The 23,124-nt window shown below is 39.3% G+C and overlaps 1 protein-coding gene across 1 annotated transcript in view; it reads left to right on the top strand.

The window, feature by feature from the left end:
- Tmem131 (transmembrane protein 131) overlaps window positions 1-23,124 on the top strand; it is a 143,887-nt gene that overhangs the window by 92,593 nt on the left and 28,170 nt on the right. Inside the window, exons 7-19 of the mRNA XM_027386850.2 lie at window positions 564-686; window positions 3,002-3,082; window positions 7,023-7,173; window positions 7,260-7,316; window positions 8,654-8,715; window positions 12,405-12,513; window positions 15,892-16,000; window positions 16,890-17,043; window positions 17,126-17,296; window positions 18,837-18,947; window positions 19,031-19,165; window positions 19,589-19,693; window positions 21,251-21,337. Of these exons, the coding sequence (XP_027242651.1) occupies window positions 564-686; window positions 3,002-3,082; window positions 7,023-7,173; window positions 7,260-7,316; window positions 8,654-8,715; window positions 12,405-12,513; window positions 15,892-16,000; window positions 16,890-17,043; window positions 17,126-17,296; window positions 18,837-18,947; window positions 19,031-19,165; window positions 19,589-19,693; window positions 21,251-21,337 (1,455 nt within the window). The remainder of the gene's footprint in view (window positions 1-563; window positions 687-3,001; window positions 3,083-7,022; window positions 7,174-7,259; window positions 7,317-8,653; window positions 8,716-12,404; window positions 12,514-15,891; window positions 16,001-16,889; window positions 17,044-17,125; window positions 17,297-18,836; window positions 18,948-19,030; window positions 19,166-19,588; window positions 19,694-21,250; window positions 21,338-23,124) is intronic.

Below are 23,124 nucleotides of genomic sequence, written 5' to 3' on the forward strand. Positions count from 1 at the left end.
CCAGCTCCTTGTACAGTCTCTGACTTACTCTATAATCACAGCAAACTCTAAAAGAATCCCTCTTTATATCTGCCCAGTACTAGAGTAAGAGCTGTGAGCACAGGCATGTTATTTAGTATGTTCACTATTAAACTATATGTGCCTGTGCTTAGTGCATCATAGACAATAACCATTTGTCATTTGAATAGCTGCCCCTCTCTGTCTACCTAGATAAGGTGTTCTCATGTGGCACTAACCTGAGCCTGGGCTATATCTGAGCATTGTCTGAGTCACAGTGCCATCTCTTAACAGAGTAGGGACATTTTCAGCTCCCTGTTTGCTTCTCTGTGTGTGCCTCATGGTCTAGTGAAGGGCTGTGTACATTTTGGTTTCCAGTATATTACAGAAGTCATTCTAGATGGACATACAGAGTAAAACAGGTCTGTACCATCATCTTGAGAAGTTATTAGTATTTCTCACATCAAAATTAGATTGACTGTTTTCCATAGATCAAGTAGAACTGTAACTATGGAAATAATAGTTAAAAAATTAACTCTGGAACTTCTTATTTCCCTTTGAAACAGGTATTTGGTGTTGGGGTTCCAAATCCATATCGGTTAAGGCCATTTCTTGGGGCCAGAGTCCCTGTAAACAGCAGCTTTTCACCCATAATAAACATACACAACCCTCACAGTGAGCCATTACAGGTGAGTTTCTGGGGGTAATTTTAATTAATTCTCATTTTGGTGGGAATTAATGCTTAGCATGAAATCTTATTCTATCACAGTCCCAAAGTGATATAAAATAGTAAGATTTTCTAGGTGGGCTGAAGAGATGTTGGTCAGTCTACAGCTGTTTAAATATTGCCCCCCCCCCCCGTCTTTGTTGTTACCTAGTTATTCTCTCTTTAATTTAATTTCTCTACTGTTTTTCCAGTTAGTCCTTGTTTGTTGTTGAAGGTAGGGGTTGATGCAGGCCTTGCACTTGCTAGACAAACATTCTGCTGCTCAACAATGTCCAGTTATGCCAAATAGTAGGTAACAGTATGAAGGAAGACCTTAGTTCATGAGCCTGCAGAGTGTGTGGCCTTCACAGCACACCCAAAGAAAAAAAAGCAAGCAGAAAACCTCAGCATGGAATTTTGCAGTTTTATTGCTTTGTTCTTTTTTATTCCTTTCTGGAAGACTTTTTGTGATAAAACAAGTAAAAGTTTCCACCACTTTGCCCAGATTTATTTAATTTAATGAAATGTATTTGTTATGAGATCAAGAGTTATCTACCATTAAAGGAAAGTCTCCTGCTGTCTTACCCATTCTTCCTTAATGTTTGCCCCAAAGAAGGAAGGCAAGTGTTCATACCGAGTGTCCTCAGCCAGTAGCTATGGCAACCTTATGTCACCCAGCACTGTGCCAGACACTGGTGATAACCTAGACGTCCATCAGTGTATGAATGTGTAAGAAGCTGTTAGAAGATCAGGAATGTTGGCACACACTTATATTCTCAAAACTTAGAAAGGAGAAGCAGGATTGAGAGTTCACACCACCTATTAGAAGAAGGCCATAGCAAAATGAAAACACAAAACAGAAATCAAGCTGATTCAAATGTAAAGATAGAAAAAAAAATGAACTATTGATATATCATGGTGAATCTCAAAGTAATTAAACTGAAAGGGGGAAAAAATAAAACTAGGCCAGACATAAAAGCACATACTATTTATTCCATTTGTAGAAAACTCTAGAAGAGGGCTGAGGAGGTGGCTCTGTGGGTAAGATGCTTGTTTTTTCAGCCTGAGGACCTGAATTCTAATGCCCAGTACCCACTGAAAGACTTTTGCATGGCAGTACTAGCTTGTAACCCCAGCACTGTGCTAAAGAATGGATTTGCCTGGGAAAAGGTAACCACAGAGAGATAGAAATAAGCTCCAAAAGGCATAGGGAAATTTTTAGAGCAGTGACTGTATTTAATATCTAAATTGCAATGATGACCTCATATATATACACAAAGGTCAGCAATTCTCAAGATATACAGTAAAAATATGTGTCGTTTATTGGACACCAGTGGTTATTTCAATAAAGTCATCTTTAAATCACTGTAGGCACAAGCCTTAGGACCCTGCTTGCCTTTACCTTGATTGTACTGCCAATAGAAACAATTATTTTTGTATTTTTTGTTTTAATTGAAGCATAGTAACTGCACATATTTATGGGACACATTGACATTTCACTACATGTATACAGTAGATAATGAAGATTCTGAGAAACACTCAGAATCCTCTCTATGATCTTTGAAATATCCAACTGTTTTCAGCTGTAATTACTCTGAATACAATAGACCATGAGAAGTTCCTCGTTTCCAACTGTGTACAGTTGGTTATGCCCTCTTCAGAAACCTTTGTGTGTGTGTGGTACTGGGGTTCAAACTCAGGAGGGCTTTGCACATGCCAGGTATATACTCAGCTCAGAAACCAAGTGTTTTGATCTTCATTAGAATTGTTACATATTATCTCAGCATGTTTATCTTTTCATTATTTCACAGCTCTGGTGATTATTGGATCTACCACTAGATCTAGTTATATAAAATTTATGTGTATATATATAAATTTTTTTTGTTCTTTTTGAGATGGTCTCATGTACCCCAAGCTGAAGATCACCTTGAATTCAAGACTGCCTCAACTTCCCAAGAGCTGAGATAATAAACATGTGCCACCACACCTACCTGGCCTTAAATTTTTATTTCCAACACATTTACATGCATTTTTATTTGGAAAAAAAAGAAAGTGTTCTGATGCTTCCTAAAATCTAATTTCTGAAGCTACACTGCTTCCAACTTTTCAAAGTTACCTTGATGTAATTTTAAAAATGCTGTTGTTTATGCAGATGAATGATGGTTGTGTGGTACTTGCCTACATTTATCTGTTTGTATCCTTCCAATCAGCAGTGAGGATGCTAACTTCTCCATTTCAGCAAACCACTTGTGATAAGAGTGATTTTTTATTGTAACCACAGTGTATGCTTTGTCCCAGGTTGTAGAAATGTACTCTAGTGGAGGAGACCTTCACCTAGAACTTCCAACAGGTCAGCAAGGAGGTACCAGGAAGCTGTGGGTGAGTGGCAGCCCAGCTTGCTCTTGTGTGTGTTCTCACTGGAAGTCAGTCATTTTCTTTTGTTTTTTTAAGTGGTTCATGGAACCATTTATGGTTATTCCTACCATTCCTTACATACCACATGACAAAAGTTCTGGTGGTCTATGGCAAGAGGGCATTCAAATCAACAAAACTGGTCTTTTGATATATAACATTAAGAATGGATTATGAGCATAATAAATTGAAACAGTTTACAAAATGAAAAGAAATTATTTATAGGTATGTGGTATAATGATTCAGCATAAAAAAAATTGGCAAAATTATAAACTTGGTCTAATTTATAATTACTTTTCAGATATTCTTTCAGTATGTAAAAAAGATGGTATTTTTACATCAAGATTAATCTTGTTAACCTATATCTTGTTTAAAATAAGACACTTTCCGGTAATGTGTCCAAAATTTTTGTGTAAAGAAAATATACGTCAAAAGGATTATCAGGATGCAGGGCAGGAGGGAGGGGTGACTAGAGGGATAGCTCAGTAGTTAAGAATACTGGCTCTCTAACCAGGATTCAGTTCCTAGCACCCACATGGAGGCACTCTAGTTCCAGGGTTTCCAGTGCCCTCCTCTGGCCTCCGCATACATCAGGGAAGCATGCATGCAGGCAAAATGCCCATTCACATAAAATAGAAATAAATAAATCTTTTTTCTTAAGTTAAAAAAATTCAGCCTGAAAACAATATTGGTTTTAAAGAACATACAAGCTGGGTGGTATTGGTGCACGCCTTTAAACCCAGCACTCGGAAGGCAGAGGCAGGCAGATCTCTGTGAGTTTGAGACCAGACTGATCTACAAGAGCTAGTTCCAGGACAGGCTCCAAAGCCACAGAGAAACCCTGTCTCCAAAAACCAAGAAAATAAAAAATAAATAGAACACACACACACACACACACAGGGGGGAAGAGAGGGAGGGAGGGGAGAGAGAGAGAGAGAGAGAGAGAGAGAGAGAGAGAGAGAGAGAGAGAGAGAGAGAGAGAGAGAGAGTGAAAGTCTATCACATGATCCCAACAGTAAACAAGTCATTTTGAAATGACTTACTAACCACAATTACTTAAAGCTTACTATTACTAGTGTATTAGAACATTTTGGTTCACCCGTAGATTCAACAGGGCTTAAAATACAAGGAGAAAAGGTATATTATATGATTTTAAAAGAAATAAAACACATTCTGTATACCTTTGCTAAAGCAACCCTTTGAGAATCTTTCCATTTCGTATTTACTTTCAAGAGTGGAATTAGAAATATATAACCCAGAAATCTGCTCTAAGAATGAGCTACCAAAGAGATGATTCATCGGTTAAGAAAATGTAGTGCTCTTTCAGAGTACCCAAGTTCAGTTCTCAAACACCCACATCTGGTGGCTCATAACCACCTGCAGCTTCAGCTCCAGGAGATCTGACTATGCTGACCTCAGTGGGTACCTGCACTTGTGAGCACATACACACAAAACAGAATGAGGCACTGAGAAGCACAATACACTTTAGAATAGTCTCCATAACTACTGGTAGACTCTAAACAAGTCACCTTATAGCAGATATTTGATGTTACTTACATTATAGAATTCCACTACATGACAAGTTTATACCCAACTTTGAAACTTTGACACAACTACAGTTTTTTTTTTTTTATTTTCTATTTTACAGAGTATTGAACCGCTCTATTTACACCTGGGGATGTGTGAATTTATGTCTTGAATTAGTATTCCCCATCATAGATTGTTTTTTCATACTCTTGAAACTGATATGTGATGACTAGAAAATTTCTAAATGAATATAAAAGAATTTAGACTTCTGAATAGCTAAGAACTATAATGAACCCAGACAGAAATTAACATGACCTTTTAATGCCCCATGTGACTGCAAAAACTAATAACCAGTAATGATTCCTATAAGCCTTGAGTGAAAACAAAGAATCTGCAGTCCTTGTCTTGTCATAGGAGAAGGTCTGAGACACTGGGAAGGGGAAGCAGAGGTTGCTTAGCAAAGACAGATTGCAATGGGCTGTCTCTAAGTGGAGGGAGCAACCCAGTTGATTCTGTGTTGTAGGTTCTAAGTAAGTTTTATGAATATTTATGCTGTAGAGACATATTCATGAAATAAAATGGTCTTTTCCCTCCCAAATTGTAGCAGATTAGATTTCCCTGCACGATGGATATATAGAAAGGCCCTGAAAGTGGATGGGGGTCAAAACCACAAGGAAAATGATATTTTGAGGGTTTTTTGTTTTGCTTTGTTTTTTGTTTGCTTGTTTTGTTTTATTTATTTATTATTTTTTGAGAGACAGGGTGTAGCTTTGTAGAGCAGGCTGGCCTTGAAGTCACAGAGATCCACCTGCCTCTGTCTCTGCCTCTGCCTTCCAAATGCTGGGATTAAAGATGTGCAGTACCACGAGCATCGAGATTTATTTATATAGTAAGAGCAGTCTATCTTCACCTCAAAGAGGTCTAACCTCCAAGATTGATTCCAACCATTGGGAGATGCAGTTCCCAAGGCACAGCTGTAACTCTTGTGGTTATCTTATTTATTATATGCTGCCCAAGGTCCCATGGTTGATATAAAGGTTTAACATGAATTGGGAACCGGGGCTTCATGATAGGTTGCAGGCTGTATAAACAGGGGCAGAACTTTGGCTGTCTATAAGTACCCTTTTGCCAGCCAGCTCCACATTCCTGTCTGTTTTGTGCCTGATGTCACCCTTTCCCACTTCACTATATATGAGAATGTCCCAGGGTTGAATCAACTTCCAAGAGTTGGAAAGCACATCTGGAGTCCATCTGTCTGTCCATCCGTACCCCCCCACCCCCCGCCAGGCTTCCAGTCTCCTGTTTTCTAATTTGAGAGTACAGAGTTAGGGAAATAGGGATAGGTGAGGACCAGTAACTTCTTGAACACAAGGTTTTCCTAGAATAAGCTACAAGTGGTTTGCAGAAAAATTCAGCAATTTTCAGGCAGCCAAATAGTTCTAAAATCTGGAAAAGAATTTATATGCCTCACCCCCATTGTGTTCCAATGAGTCTTCCTTCTAATGTAGTACCTGTGTGGGTGTGGTCATTTAGAAAACTGAAAGTTTATGCTGTGTGTGTCCATGTGTCTACATCTATGTGTGTACATGTGCACCAAGAGCTTTATTTGAGTGTACTTGGTGAAGCGTTAGGTTTTAAATGAAAGGAAAGCAGAATCCAAGTCCTCCTGGTTATCATTTGGAGAATATTGTGCACTTCTGGAAAATACTGCCCTCTCATGGGGACATTTCCATTGGATAATTTCAGGACTGTATACACAACTGTGACATGTTAAAAAAAAATAGCTGGTTTTCAAGACTGGTTATGCTTTTAAGAGGTTTTTGAGCTTTTAGTTGCTTTCGGACCATTGGCTTGATTAACTTGCATTGACACAACATACATCAGCAGCTCTAAAAAACTCGTGTTTTTGTATTGTAACACTCTATAAAATTGGAGCTTTTATGTGTTACAAACAGTGAAACGTATGTTTAATTTTCTTGGTAGATATATAAAATAATATGCACCTTCGGTCTGTATCATCCAATTGAATAAACAAGGTAGTTGTGCAGCATTCCATATGCTGTGCTACATTGCCTTGTAAATGGAGTTCTTAATTTGTCTAAGAAATAAAAACCCAGAGTCAGATACAGAGGAAAAAGCCGAGAGATCAGAGAGAAGGAGCAAGCCACTGCCACCTTACCTCCTTAGGCTCAGCAGACCAGAGAGCCAGTTCCTGTTTCTCCCTGCTTATATCCTGTTTCCGCCCAGCTTCCTCACTTCCTGTCACTCTGTACAGCCCTCCAGACCTCTATGGTTAGCTAGTAGCAAGCTCCATTCTCCCACCTTCGGACAGGCTTTATTTGTACAAGCAAGATATCACCATATGTCTGTTTACTCACAGGAAATCCCTCCTTATGAAACTAAGGGAGTGATGAGAGCCAGCTTTTCCTCCAGAGAAGCAGATAATCATACAGCCTTCATAAGAATAAAGACAAATGCATCAGACAGCACAGAGTTCATCATTCTCCCCGTTGAGGTTGAAGTTACGACAGGTCAGTGGAGAACTGAAGAAATGCAAAGTTTGTTCTGTTCTCAGTGGCTAAGTGAAAGGTAATTGTTCACTGTTCTGTTTTCCCAGCTCCTGGAATTTATTCCTCAACTGAAATGTTAGATTTTGGAACACTTCGAACACAAGGTAAAATAGCAAAAGTCTTTATGGGTCTTTCTCTGTTACTTTTCTGTTGCTGTGAAGAGACACCATGGCAAAGGCAATTTATAAAAGGGAGCATTTAATGGGGTGAGAGTGTTGCTTAGAATTCCGGGGGGTTAATACATGAACATCATGGAGGGGGGGAGTGTGGCTGCAGGCAGACAGGCGTGGTGCTGGAGCAGTAGCTAAGAGCTTACATGTAATCTGCAAGTTGGAGGCAGAGAGAAACTGGGCCTGGTGTGGGCTTTTGAAACCTCAAAGCCCACCCCCAGTGATACACCTCCTCCAACAAGGCCACACCTCCCAGTCCTCAGAATAGTCTGCCTCTGGAGACCAAGCATTAAAATATACGAGCCTGTGGGTGCTATTCTCATTCTAAAATGATCCAATTAGGATTCAGTTCTGATGGCTCTACTTTATAATTCATCTTTGAAAGTTATTTCTCAGTGGGTCATGTGATCTTTTAGAAATCTTCTAAGAAACCTGCTTCCCAGGTGATAGAATAAGTAACTTGAATCTTCCAGTAGAAGATAGTTTCTTAAACCAGTTCCTCACACATTCAATTGTGATGAATATTTTTTTTCAGTAGTAAAATAAAGGAAGTAAAAAGATTTACCTCTGGATTTTTTTAAAGACATGAATTATTCAATTACATTATAATGAATGATATTGTTTATCCTGAGTGGTCAAAGAAAGAATTCCAATTCTAAAATCATAAACAATCAAGCTAAGATTTTTTATTAAAGAAAAAGTACAAATACTTGATTTGAACCATTTGTAAATAAGACTTGCCCAGGATTAAAGACCTTATTTGCTTTTTTTTTTTTTTTTTTTTTTTTTTTCCCCTTCAGTTTTTTGAGACAGTTTCTCTGTACAGCCTTGGCGGTCCTAGAACTCACTCTGTAGACCAGGCTGACCTTGAATTTCCAGAGATCCACCACCTGCCTCTGCCTCCCAAGTGCTGGGATTAAATGTGTGCCCCACCACCACCAGTTTGCTTTGATTTGAATGTGGTAATTTTGCATTGTAATTGCCTTGTTGGAAAACTAAGTAATGTCTGAGTTCACTAAGAGTTACACACTACATTTTTGTTTTATTTTGGTCTGATTATTTAAGCTGGGTGTGATTGGGGCAGCTCTTATACAACAAAGGAGTATACTGATGGGTAGTGACTTCTTCCTAATGTTTCTTTTGTTAACGGGATTGTCATTATAGTTCACATTCTAGAATAATTTCAACTTAATATCTAATAAGGTAAAGATTCTGATTTTCTATGAAGCACATCTTTTAAAGAAACACTTCTTTTCCTCCATTTTTAACAGATCTACCAAAAGTTTTAAATCTTCATTTATTAAATTCAGGAACAAAGGATGTACCAATAACAGTAAGTTTTTTTCTATACTTCCTTCCCCCACCCAACCGTGTGTGTGTGTGTGTGTGTGTGTGTGTGTGTGTGTGTGTGTGTGTGTGTGTGTGTGTGTGTGTGTAAGAGAGAGGGGGGGGATTTAACACCCGAGTTAAGTCCTGTATTGTGGTAGCCTGTGGAATATGAGAAACCTGGTCTTCTTTCATCCATTTACTCATTCATTTAATAATTATTTAAACATCAACTATGTATTACACTATCTTTTATAAGTGGAGCTATGAGTCAGACCGCCATAGTTCCCCTCCACTGAGCTTACTTTAAAACCAAGCTTCTTTGGGTTCATGAAAGTGCAATAAGAAAACAATGGGATCTTAATAAAAAGAGCAACTTTAGGAGACTTACATGTTGTAGGAGAACACTATAGCTACTTTGGCACAAGTGTAGATGATAAAAGAGACCAGCCAAAGCTATCATGGTGTTCAGTTGGCAAGGTCACAGTAGCTTAGACTTCTCTCCTCCATACACTGCAAACTGAGTTTTCAGAGAAATTAAGTTTGTTTTGTTTCTGTTTACTTCAGCATTTCTTGCATATTATAATAAGATTAGAGGCTGGTATGTTTTTAGAAAAAATGTTATCCTCTACCATTTCCTATACATGTGCAATTTTAAGGCCGGGCCAGACAGTGCTCAGTATTGAAGTTTTGTTTTGTTTTGTAATCCCTCTTCCCAGAACTGATCCTCTTTTTAAACACTATAGCCCTCCTCAGTGCAAGATACTGGTAATTATAAATACGGCTCCTCATCTGGTAAGGGACAGAACACCCACATTCAAGCCCTGTCTATCATGTAGCTTTGAGAAAATAGCCTTCCACATAAACACTAATGTGCCTTAGATGTCTTCAAAGGAAGGTCAGCTTGGTGTTTGCTTCAGTGAATTTCTGCACAAAATATTAAGGATCCAATTGCAATGTACTAGTGGGTTTTCCCCTTGCTTGCTGCTGACATGCTTCTATGGTTTCAATGTTATCTTGGACTCTTTGGAGACAGGATATCACTCTATAGCTCTAGCTGCCCTGGACCTCACTGGTTGGCTTTGAACTCACGGATCCACCTGCCTCAGCCTCCCAAGTGGACTCTTGTTTTCACTTGAATCATTGAGTAGTAGTTTGATTTGAATATCACAAGAAAAGGCTACAATTATATTATAAATGTATGCAGGCTGCCTTTCCTGGGAATCTTGCCATATTTCCCCACTTCTTAATTATCTTTGAATAAGCAATAGTTAGTAACTAATACTAAAATAATTAATATAAATAAGTTTATTATAAGGTAATGATTTTGTATTTTTCAGATTATCACCAGAATGAACTTTTAAGTATTTTGCTCTGATTTTTTTTTTTTTTTGCTTTGCTTTGTTTTTATTTCCTTAGACAAATGGGTTTTACCTGGTAATTAAAGTTTATTTTAATGAGTGAACAGTTCAGACCATTTGTATAAAGTGAGTCACCAATTGTGTATTTGTTTACTATTAGTGCAGTATGATTTAAGGTAATAATTCTGAATGTAAATTTTTCCTCTGATTTCGAAAATGCTTAAAGTATTGCATTTGAAGTAAGAGAACTTTTTTTTTTTTTTTTTTTTTTTTTTTTTTTTACATTTAAGTTCTTTCTGCTTACAATAACTTTGTCTTAGCAAAAAACATGACTTGTTCTTTTCTGCACGGCTTTGAACAAGCTGCTGCCACTCAGAACATGCTGCAGTGCTTCCTGATGAACCACCTCAGTGTGTGAGCGTGTCGGGACATGGCTGTGCTTCCATTGTTGCTCTCTCACACACAGTAGCCAGTGAAGGGGAGGTAGCTGTTACCGTGGGAGCCCTCTGAGACCTCAGCTTACAAGGCTAACTCTCTAGCAAGCCACAAGCTCAAGATCAAAGTAGCAAGTAAACGGATTCACAAAAGTCTGTAGACAGATTAATACCTTAGAAAATATCTACTCCAGTCTCCCAGGATGTTTTTGCAGGTGGGAAAAATGAACCTGAGTATGTGGCAGCTTGTTTAGGCTCCAACTGTATCACTACTAGGTTGTCTCGTGTGTGTGTGTGTGTGTGTGTGTGTGTGTGTGTGTGTGTGTGTGTGTATTCATTCTACTGCTTTCCCTCTCTTGGAAAAATTGTTAGTGTGCTAAAATACTATAATGAAAGCAAATGAAACTATCTTCAATATGTAGCTTAGCTAACAGTTCAAACAGTTCTTTGTTTAATCTCAAAAATACATGCATACCCTTAAGGGAATGAAGAAATCTGTATTTCAGGTGGTTGTTATTAACAGTAAGCTTCATTGAAAAGTAAAATATTAAACAAGTCATCCAGTTTCCAACCCCAGTCTGAGGTTGAGAATGAGAAAACATTCTTCAAGGAAAAGTGAATTAATTGGAAAAGATAAAATGCAAGAGAGTGGGAAGCCAGAAGCCACGTCTATTAAGAATTCCAGTACAAGCAACTGCAAGAATCATCCTTAGGGCCATCATCTAGGACCTGTAAGGACTTGCCAGCCACCCTGGCAGGCCCTGGAGTTATTACACTCGTCTTAGTTCCCTGCCATAGCAAACACCAAGCCACAGGGCAGTGTCTTTCTTCACATCTTGTCACATGCTTGTTGTGCCTTCAGTCTGGATAGGATTCTCCTTCATCAGTGAACAGAAAGGGTCAGCTGAGAATGGGGAAGAACCTAGCAATGTGCCAGCCCTGGGCACAAGTGTACCTGAGCTTCACACAGGGAAGATTCTTCCTATGGGAAGTCATAGGTTTTGCATCAAGTTCACACAGTCATAATTTGATAAATACTTTTGAATCTGGGTTAGTGCACAATACCATGATTGCATGAAAACACTTTTGTGCAGTGGGATGTCAGATGGTGACCATATATCAAGTCAGGAAACCTGGCTTCAGCCCTCCTCTTGGTGCTTGACTTTGGAAACATCACTGTAAAATGTGAGCCTCTCTTTATCAAAACAGTGGGGAAGGGGTTGGCATCTTTGAAGTCTTTTTAGTTTAACTGATTTGTATCATTAAGGACAATAAAAAATAACTAGATCTTAAGATGTGTTTATTTTTCACTGGGTTTTGTTGTTGTTTTTGTTTGCTTTGTTTTGTTTTGTTTTTAATTTTAGGTTTAGTTGTGTGAATAGACCCAATTTGCTAAGTTGAAAGCATTCTAGCCTGAATTTCAAGTACCTCTGTAGTTGGCTTTATTGTCCAGTGCACAGCTAGTAGTGTAGCCTGCCCCTTGACAGGGGGACTTGCTTACACTGCCAGTCCATGCAGAAACAACTGCAGAGTACACCTGGGTGTCACAGCTCATTCTTCCCACTGGAGGGCAGCTCCATAGCCCATTGGTGTATGGGTTTCTTCAAGACAGATGGGTCTCATGTTGTTTTCATGTCCCCTTTGCTCACAAAGTAGACATTCATGTAGAAAATAAGATCTTTAAGTTTGCCCTTGTGTGATTTTGTCCTTAGATTCATATTCACTAATCTTATATCTGGTTTCTTTGTCATCACTTTGTTTCATAAGGTATTCTAATGAAAGTAAGGTTTGCACTTTTCCTATTTTATTTACAGCTATGGCAGACATTAAGCCTTAATTTTGAGTGTGCTTTACTTTTCTAGCTAAACTACTAGACTAAGATTTCGTTTTTTTCTTTGCAGAGTGTTCGACCTACACCACAAAATGACGCTATAACGGTACATTTTAAACCAGTTACATTAAAAGCTTCTGAAAGTAAATATACCAAGGTTGCAAGTATTAGTTTTGATGGTAAATATTCTTTTTTTCTATCATAGAGTGGAATTATTTTGATAACTAGAAAGCGTCTGTGTTGATGGATTAATATAGAAATCCAAATTTAACTGTACTGCTTCAATTGATTTTTTTTCCATCTACAAAAATCATCACTAACTTTTTTGTTGTTGTTCATTTTGTTTTGTTTTTAGAGACTAGGCTGGCCTTGAACTCATGGATATTCACCTGCCTCTGCCTTCTAAGTGCTAGGATTAAAGGCATGAGCCACCAAGCCTGGCTTAACTTCATTCATAAATTATAACTTCATAAGCCTAAATCAGTATTCACAATCTAAAAACATTAGCAAATACATTAGGGTTGGAATATTTCTGTAATCTGGGATAACCAGTCAAAGGTATCATAATTTACCTTAATTATGAAGTCATTGGTTGCTTTAATTGATAATGTATTTAACGGTCAAAAGCACATTTAGGTTTGTAGCCAAAAATATTCTTTGTAACATTTTTATATGTTGACTTTTTAAGGAAAGCAGACAGTCCTGCCTAAGCATAAATGATAACCTTATAATTGTCCAATTAGCTATTATTTCAGATATGTGTCATTTGAAGTGTTATCCCACAACTACAGCCATAATGCCCTTGAAAGTACCTAGTCTCACCTGGAACATTAGCTCAGACTTAAGCGTTTTTACAGTCTGTCTTTATTCTATTTTCACTTGTTTTAAGAGAAATTTATTGAATTTGCTTTTGCACATTTTAAATAATTACTTAACAGCTGCTTAACTAGTTCTGTGATTAAATAAGAGCTGAAACTAGAATAGGGCCTGTGTCTTCTGTAGCCTCCCCACCCTGAACATGCCTCTTTCATCTAATCCACCTGTCTCACCTAAGCAAGTAGTCATAAAGCTGAAACTGGCATTCTGACAACCCCGTCTGCCCAGAGTCCACATTTCATAGATGAGGGTAGTCGGTGGATGTGGCAGCACCCTGCCAAGCTCAGCATAGTGTCTGTGAGGGAGTCTGTATATTCCTTAGATCTGGAGCATTCTGGGAGGATCTGGAGCACTGACATAGGCTGGGGCCTCTGCAAGAGCTCCCAGGGAGTGGAAATTGAGTATGTGGCCTATTTGATGATGCATATGTAGAGAGTTAGAATTACAGGTCTTGCCATCACAGCTACATACATACCCGAGGTCAGTGTCTTCTGTGCTGCTGAGAGACCACATTGATGACCAGCAGGGACACCTCTTCCCATCCAAGAAGAGAGTAGCCAAGAGTCATTCTGAGCCCTCAAAACACTTAGGCTGCCTTAGTTGTTAACCTGAGAAATGGGCACGTCCACCTCAGCCAAAACCCTGTGGCATACCACCCATTATCTCTGAGGCACAGGGCTCCTCCCTCCAGCTCCTTAATCCCAGGAAATGTCTCCATTGAGGCATATGGTGCCATCCCTGTGGTTCTTCTGAGATTATAGGCTCTAAATTATCTATTTTTTAAATTTTTCCAGTGCCACACACATGCTAGGCAAGCACTCTACAACTGAGCTGTATCCCCAGCCCTATAATGGTGGTCCTTTAAAAAAAAAAGTCTTTTTTTTTTTTTCTCCAAACAAGGGCTAAATTTCTTTAAAGTGCTTTTTAATGCCATGAGGAAATACCTTGACCTTTCACCTAGCCATAGTCCTGCTGATCTCCCAACAGAGCATACCTCTCAAAGGTTGCTGTGAGTAGCTGGAGAGATGGCTCAGCAGCTACGAGCACTTGTTACCCTTCCAGGGGACCCTGGTTCAGTTCCCAGCACCCGGCTTGGGAGGCTCACAACAGCCTGTAACGCTCCAGGCAGGATCCAGTGCCCTCATCTGACCTCCTTAGGCATACAAGCACACATAATTTTTTTAAATAATAAATTATTTTAAAGGGATTGCTGTGAAATCAGTCAGGAAGTTGTGTTTAACTTGGGTATTCTCAGAGTTCCCTGTGTGTTAGTACTGTGGGGTTCATGTTTCAGACATCCTTCTCCCCAAAAAGTACTCAATGATATTTTGCTGAATATTCTTGAGATTTTTATGTTACTAAGTTAATAATAATGTGAAATGCCTGAATTACAGCCCTATAATCAGCCTGACATCAGAACACTGAAAAATTAAAAGTATCCAGAAATAGCTCAGTTGTGAAAAGATGATAAGAAATTTAAATCTGAAATGCCTAAGAGTGCATAGTGGGATGCTAGGCATCCTACCATTTCCTTGTCCTTTGCTTGTCCTGGAGTTGGGTAGCACACATTGACAAGTAGAGGTGTACCTGAAGGACTTCAAAGGAGAGAACATGGAACTGCTTCTTCATTTTCCTTGGAAGCAGCATGTAACGAGCACCTACACTGGATGCATGGAATCAGTCTCTTTACTCCAGGAGTCTGGAGCTTGACTGTCAGTGAGAGCATGAAAGGACAAATAGGAGATGACAGCAGGAGAGAGTCTGCCTCTGTTCGTACACATAGCTCTCAGCTGTCGAATGGCAGGAGTAGGAGCTCATTAGTCATGGCTTTTCTCTGTGCCACACTGCCTTGTTGATATTTGCAGCAAGACTGGGGCCAGGCCAGGAACACTGCTTCTTTCTCAGTACAGCCTTGAACCACCAGTGCTCAGTAGGTGGCAGCAGTTTTGCCTCCCAGAGAACATTTGGCAGTTTTCTGGAGACATTTTTAGTTGTCACAATTGGAGGGATGCTCCTGACATCTAGCAAGAGGAGCCCCTGTGTACTGTTGGGTATCCTATACAGTGCCTGCCACAGAGTTAACCTGACCTCACTTGCTTACCATGCTAAGATTAAGGTTAAGGAACCTGCTCTCCTAAATGTGACACCAGTGTCTCAAACTACTGAGAAGTGACTTGTGTTCACTTGCTAATGAATAGTATGGTTGTCTCACCACAGGAAAAATATCTTGATTTTTAGATAAAATATGTATTATGTATGCAAGTGTTCTGTTTGCCAGTATGGAACCTTTCCTTTTTTTGTTTTTGTTTTTTGGTTTTTTTTGTTTGTTTGTTTTTTAAAGATCCTCTCAGTTTACATAAAATCACTCAGACTCCTAAGCAGTAAAAAGTAACAGGGGGCGGACTGCGTGGCTCAGCAGTGCAGGTCCTTGCTCACTACCAAGCCTGACAACCTGTGTTTAGTCCCTGAAAATGCACCTGGCAGAAAGAGACAAGACTCCTGCAATTGTCCTCAGACCTCCACGAGTGTGCCATGACAGGCTCACCTGACTCACATGCATCATACAGACACACAAAATAAGTAAATGTAATTTTTTAAGTTTGAAAAATACCTCCCCCGCACACAGATACATATAAATAAAGCTTTAAAATAATGACTTTTTTTTTAATGTTTCCTTTCAGCTTCAAGAGCAAAAAAGCCATCTCAGTTTTCTGGGAAAATAACTGTTAAAGCAAAGGAAAAGAGTTATTCTAAACTCGAAATACCCTACCAAGCAGAAGTTCTAGATGGGTGAGTTCTACCTTCAAAGGAGCTTGTAATGTTCTGTTTGTAACTTCTGCTGATAGAGTTCATCTAACCAAATGGGATTGTTGTGAACTGTAAAGGAAATCTTCCTGTATCTTGTTTATTTCTGTTTTTCCAAGATAAAAAGAGAAAATGGAATAATATGATTTGGGTTACAAGATTTAATGGTTCAGAAATGAATCTCTGTTCTTTTGGGTTTTTTGTTTTTTTTTCGAAACAGGGTTTCCCTGTATTGTTTTGGAGCCTGTCCTTGAACTCGCTCTGTAGACCAGGCTGGCCTCAAACTCACAGAGATCCAACTGCCTCTGCCTCCTGAGTGCTGGGATTAAAGGCATGCACCACCAATGCCCAACAAATCTGTTTTGTTTTGTTTTGTTTTTTTAATCATTTGAACCATTTTCATTCTGTTACTCTTTTTGTAACATGTCAGACTCTCTCGTCACTCTTCTGTGACTTGGGACAAACATTTGTTTTCATCTATAAACTCTTAAGTCCCTCAGTTGACCTTTGTCTTATAAGTGGCCTCTGAGATGTAACTTTCTCATTGTACTTTTAGCAGTAAGTGTTGTATTAACACACAACCTGACCATAACCACACATGCCGTGTTCTCATCAGAGTTAGCCATCCTGTTGGTGCATTATTCATTCCAGCAATTTCATTTTGTATCATGAGTAGGGAACCATCTTTCTATTGCATTTCAGTATTTCGTAAGCTAAATTTGAGTTCATGTGATCAGTCATATAGTTGTAAAGATTAAAAACACCAATTCTATTCTGTGGTCCTTTCTGTTAAATGTCCACTACTACTTATGTGTTATGACCTCTAACACATGACAACAAGGAGGATTTATCTTGTTTTGTTTTCTTCCAATAGTTATTTGGGTTTTGATCACGCCGCAACGCTGTTTCACATCCAGGACAGTCCTGCTGACCCAGTGGAGAGGCCAATTTACCTCACTAACACTTTCAGTTTTGCCATCCTCATTCATGATGTGTTGTTACCAGAAGAAGCCAGAACAATGTTTAAGGTACATTCCAGCTCCTCTTGCTTTCATTCTGCTGCTATACCACTAGATGGCACTAACCTTTGCTTTCTTCTCCTTTTCCCAGGTTCACAACTTCAGCAAACCAGTTTTAATTCTTCCTAATGAGTCAGGATATATTTTTACCCTGTTTTTTATGCCATCCACATCATCCATGCACATAGACAACAACATTTTACTTGTTACCAATGCTTCTAAGTTTCATTTACCTGTGCGGGTATACACAGGCTTTTTAGATGTAAGTATGTTGTCAAGGTCCCTTTTCTGTGCTTCTGGATATTGACAGGCAACTGGGCTGCACTCCTGTGTTTTATCCTTCCCAGTCAGTACTTTCAGGATACAATAGTATACCAACCCCATCTACAAAGGACTCCTTCCAGGATCCCCAGAGAATTCCAAACCTGGGGTAATTGGTCTTAGAATCCACTACAGATGCCCAAATTCATGGGTATTCCAGTCCATTGTAGAAAATGGTGTAGTATTTGTAGGCAAGCAACAAAGTCCATGGATGTGGAACCCACTAATTTGGAAGGCTGACTGTCCATACTCTGTTTTCCTCTAATGTATACAACTAAGTTTAACTTAGAAATTAGAAGAAATAGTAGTAAAATGGAACCCTTAGGATAATCTGTGATATGGTGCTGTAATTAAACTGTTACTTTCACTTTGCTTTATGGAAAGCACTTTATGGCTTCTCTTTGGCATATATGAATCCCTGGAATCACTGCCCTGGCTTCTAAGGGCATTTATAAAGCAAAATAAGGGTTGCTTGAACATGGGTACTGTGCTGCCATCACAGTAGTCCTTCTGAAACCTACATGATTAGTGAGTGGGTAGCATATACAGCGTGAATACATGGGAGAAAGGGATGATTCATATCCCTGATGGGACACCACAAGGCTTCCTTGACTACTCAAAGTAACATGCAATTGAAAACTTAAGGATTACTTATTCTCTGGAATTTTTCTCATAATATATTTGACTCCTCTAATTCCAGTCTCTACCTAGAGCTTTTCTATGTTGTTTTCTCTTGGTTTACTTTTAAATTATAATGACAGAAAATCTAAAACAAAGATAAATGGAAAGAAGAGTAATGGGGCAGGGACAGTATTAGGAAGTAAAGTGCTAACCTTGATTGTTAAAGCTGGAAAATACCAGGACAAAGCAAAGAACCAGAGAGCGAAGAAGAAAACTGAGTAGTAAAGATACACATTTGGGCAAGTAAGATAGATATAACACAGTTGTAAGATAAATATAACACAGCAGTAAGATGGATATAACACAGCATAGAGGTCTTCAGAGGGCAGAAAACAAACCAGCAGGAAAATTCCAGACAAAGCTGTGGTGAATATGGCCAGTGAAAGAAATTTGGATAAGTGATGAAACTGTTGGGGAAAAGGGTGGGGCATGTGTGGGGCCTCCCAGAACTTAACATCAACTAGACTTGTAGAGCTAGGGGGCTCCCTATTATCCCCATTATCCCCACCCAGTCAGATGACTTATTTGTAATTATGAGACCACAGACTTTCTGCCTTATTGCCAAGGGCTCCCTAGCTTCTCCTTGTTCTTTAGGGAAGTAGCTGCTCAGGAAATGGTCTCTTTCCATCCCTATTTCCTCTGATTGTCTTGTTCAAAGTTCTCACTGTAGTGTGTATCTGTATACATAGACATAATAACATAACAGAACTGTAGTGTCTCCTAGTGGTCGCTTTCTTTGACAACATTCTATTACACACATGTGATTTCGTGTTTAAGACAGTCCTTTTCTTTCTCTCCAGTACTTTGTATTGCCCCCCAAAATAGAAGAGCGCTTCATAGATTTTGGAGTACTGAGTGCTACAGAAGCAAGTAATATTTTATTTGCAATTATAAACAGCAATCCAATTGAGGTAAAGAAATTACTTTTATTTTCAATCACACTGAGGATTTCATGTTTGTGTTGCAAGATCACTTTTGTGTTTTCTCTTTGCAGCTGGCTATAAAAAGTTGGCATATCATAGGAGATGGCTTATCAATAGAACTTGTAGCTACAGAGAGAGGCAACAGAACTACGGTGATTGCAAGCCTTCCAGAGCTGGAGAGGTCCTCACTGCCTGACCAGTCCCCAGTGAGTGAACTTGATTACTGCTCCTTTGGGTTAGAATGGGTGTTTAAGCCACAAGAAAAAGAGGACTGATGTGTGCACCACTCAACTAGTATCTTGATGTGCTTCCTAATGGCAATGACTGGTAGACATTGGAAGGGCCTCACGGAGATCACCTACTCCCCTACATTCCTTTTCTGACGAGGGAGGGCACTGAAGCCCAAAGACATTAAGCCTACCTTATTGTGAGTGGCAGAGGAAGTAAGATTGGAGCAATCCAAGTGTCTTCAGTGAGTCTGTAATCTACCGTGTTCTGTGCATGGGATGTGGCAGCCTGATACCATACTGGTCTGTGTGGGTATAGTTTACCGCTAGGATGCTCTTCCCGCTTCAGTAGGAGACTTCATCTTGCATGGCTAGTGAATGATGCCATTTTTACTGTTTCAGGTAACATTGGCTTCAGGACACTTTGCAGTATTCAGAGTCAAACTTACTGCCAAGAAACTAGAAGGGATTCACGATGGAGCCATACAGATCACAACCGACTATGAGGTAAGCACAGTACTAGGGAATTCATGCCAATGAATTTTTCTGAAACTTTTGTTGTTATTAATCGTGCATATTTATAGAGCTTTTTAGTTTTTGTAGAAGCAGAGAACTATGTTTATTTAAAGTTAATGTACCAGTTTCATGCCTTTAAAGCAGACCTTTTAAGAACCACTTCAGAAGACTGGTTCATTGCCTCTAGTTTTCTGCTAAAGCTCATACTTCCTAACTAAAACACTTCAGGAAAAACACCCTTAGCACATTTAGAATTACCCTATTAGAAACCTGCCTACAAAGGTTGCCACACACAGGTCTGGCTGGATTTCAGAGCTGCATGTCTGACTCTGCACTCATTAGTGTCCTTTTTGCAAAACATTATGTTTCTGTAGCATTTATGTTGTATTCATTCAGTAAGATCCTGAATGTATGTATTTCTGAGTTTTCTCTTATTTTATACTTTCGATTTTTTGATGAAGATGCTGGAACTTACTGTGTAGGTTAAACCAGCAGACTTCCTACTTCATCTTCTCAAGGGCTGGGAATATAGGTGTAAGATTGTTTGCCTGCCTCACACCTGTATATTTTTAACTTAATACTTAGAAGATCTTTGAATAGTTAAGTACTGCTAAATTCAACAAGGTGATATCTTTGTCCTCCTGAGTGTTTTCAACACACACAAATCCACTGGCAAAATAAACAGAATTGGCTATTCAAAATAAATGGTGAGTATATCAAATTACCTCCAAAAGTGAGGAATTTATACTTAATGTTCATATAGAAGTGCCTTTCAGAATTGAGACAAATTTTTGTTAAGTGGGTGAAAATAAAAATTAAACACCAGGAGCTGGGAATATAGCTAAGCAGTTAATAGCACTGGCTGCTCTTGTAGAGGACTCAGGTTCATTCCCAGCACCTACAGGGTAGCTCCTATAGTTCCAGTTCCAGGGGATTCAATGCCCTCTTCTGGTCTCTGCAAGCACCAGGCATGCGTGTGGTAGTTACGCAGGCAAAATACTTATACACATAAAAGTTAATTACAAAAAAATAAAATTGTAAAAATTAAATACTCTCATATGTGCATTCATAGCTCATTTGTGGTGCTAATTAGGCGTAAGCTGAAATTCTAACTCCAGAGTATTCAGTTTGTTTTTAAAACTTGGGTTGAAGTCTATTTCTGTCTACCATAAAAATACTGAGTTATTTAGCTGTAGAAATCTTGGGGTTTTATAGATGTTGTTTTAGGAGTGCAGCTTTCCTTTTTAATCTCTAAGAGGACTTGCATTTTGAAAAAAATCTGTCTTTATTCCTTCCCTATGACTTGGTCTTACCTGTTTCAGCAGGTAAGTGAGTAGTCACTGGAAATGTATTGTTTTCATTTTATAGAGAACCTTGAGCACATTAAAAAGCTTCCAGGGTGGTTTCAATATTGATTTTGAGTTATTGCCAGTATATGACACAAAATAAACTTTGTTTTTAACCCCTAAAACAGTGAAGCAATTGTCAGTACCAAACACCCCAGACTTCTCCCCTGACTTCATAGTGGTCTGCCTTTTCACTCCACAGATCCTAACCATTCCTGTGAAAGCTGTGATTGCAGTGGGCTCACTGACCTGCTTCCCAAAACACATGGTCCTTCCCCCTTCCTTCCCAGTAAGACAATTTATACTTCTTCTTACTCTTTTCCATTGCCTTTATCTCTGTGTTTATAGCTCAAATGGGGAAGTCATTTGTTATTTTCATCATTTATTGTAAGGTGAGGCATTGTACCAGATTCTTTAGAGGATACAAAGTAGGATAAGAAATAGACCCCTCCCTCAGAAAGACTTTGTATGAAGAATGGGCACTGGAGCCTTGCTTTATATGGAGAGTAGAGGTTGCTCTAGGAAGAATAAAATAAAGGGGCTTAGGGAACAAGCACCCTGCAACCTAACTTAGGGTTTCTTCTGACAGGGTTGAAAAGGGGGAGATAATGACATCCAGGGTGAGAGGGGGGTTAGTCAGGAGAGATCCAGGTAGTGCTGAGTGTCCATCCTGGTATCATTGAGTGCCCTGATGGGGTCAGCAGATGGAGGCATCTGTGGTAGGAAAAGAAAGAGGACTCAACTGTGCCTTAGAGTTTGAGCCTTGAGAAAGAAGAAATGAGAAAGGTGATAGATTTTTTGAGGAAGAGTCAGTATACATTGGGCAAATGTTTCTTCCTGGGATAGAGGTATAGGGACAAGGCAGTACGGGTGTTATACTTAACAAAGCCTAAATTCAAGATTGTACCCTTTTCGCTATAAAATTTTAATTAATAAGATCAACATATTTAAGTTTGGGCTATAATTAAGCCCCACCTTCCTGTGATTGTACTCTGGCTGTATATTAAATCCATGCCTTTACTATTAATCCATAAGAACCTTAGTTTTCTTCAGCCACCTTTTGAACGCTCATCTCCTTACCCTCTGCTGAGTCCTGAAAGGGACTTAGAGCTCTTGGAGGGAAACAATATGTCAGAAAACATTTCAAAGGCCAGGCATTGGTGGCGCACGCCTTTAATCCTAGCACTCGGGAGGCAGAGGCAGGCTGATCTCTGTGAGTTTGAGACCATCCTGGTCTCCAGAGCGAGTTCCAGGATAGGCAACACAGAGAAACCCTGTCTCGAACCCCCTCCCCCCAAAAGGAAAGAAAACATTTCATAGAACTCAAGGATGAATATTTGAATAGAGTTGCAAAAGAATTTTATTTCTCTTTGATCTCCACAAGGCATAAGAGCTGAGGCTGGGAAGAAGTTAGGGTAGGTACAGAAGTCTAGATGATTGCCAAGAAGGCACCGCTGCTGCCTGCTCCTCTCTTTCTTCCCTCCCAGCCACACATCCACCTTGTGGGTCTTACCAGTGTGTTTATGTTCACCAGACTGTAAATAAGGACAGCATTTAACACTTCTGGGCATCCTCTTCTTCTGTGTCTTTTAGTTCCAAATATTAGAAAAGCAGGTTTGTCATTTTAGAAAATTTTTTAAGTAGGTCAGAATCACATGTACAAAAAGTATAATTCTGTATTCAACCAAAAGAAGTGTAAGCTTATAATATGCTTCTTGGGGATGATTTGAATCTTTTTTGTTTTGTTTTGCTTTGTTTTTCGAGACAGGGTTTCTCTGTGTAGCTTTGGAGCCTATCCTGGCACTCGCTCTGGAGACCAGGCTGGCCTCGAACTCACAGAGTTCCGCCTGCCTCTGCCTCCCGAGTGCTGAGACTAAAGGTGTGTGCCACCAACGCCCGGCTTGATTTGAATCTTTTTTAAATTCATAATTTACTAACTTGATGTCGTCTAGAAAAACAAAGTTAGTGACCTGGTAAGAACAGTCACTGATTAAGACTGATTTGTGGGGCTGGAGAGATGGCTCAGCAGTTGAGGAGTTATGGCTCTTGGAGAGGGGATGGTTCAGTTCCCAGCAC

This window comes from Cricetulus griseus (assembly GCF_003668045.3).
Source record: "Cricetulus griseus strain 17A/GY chromosome 1 unlocalized genomic scaffold, alternate assembly CriGri-PICRH-1.0 chr1_1, whole genome shotgun sequence".
In the NCBI taxonomy this organism is placed as follows: Eukaryota; Metazoa; Chordata; class Mammalia; order Rodentia; family Cricetidae; genus Cricetulus; species Cricetulus griseus.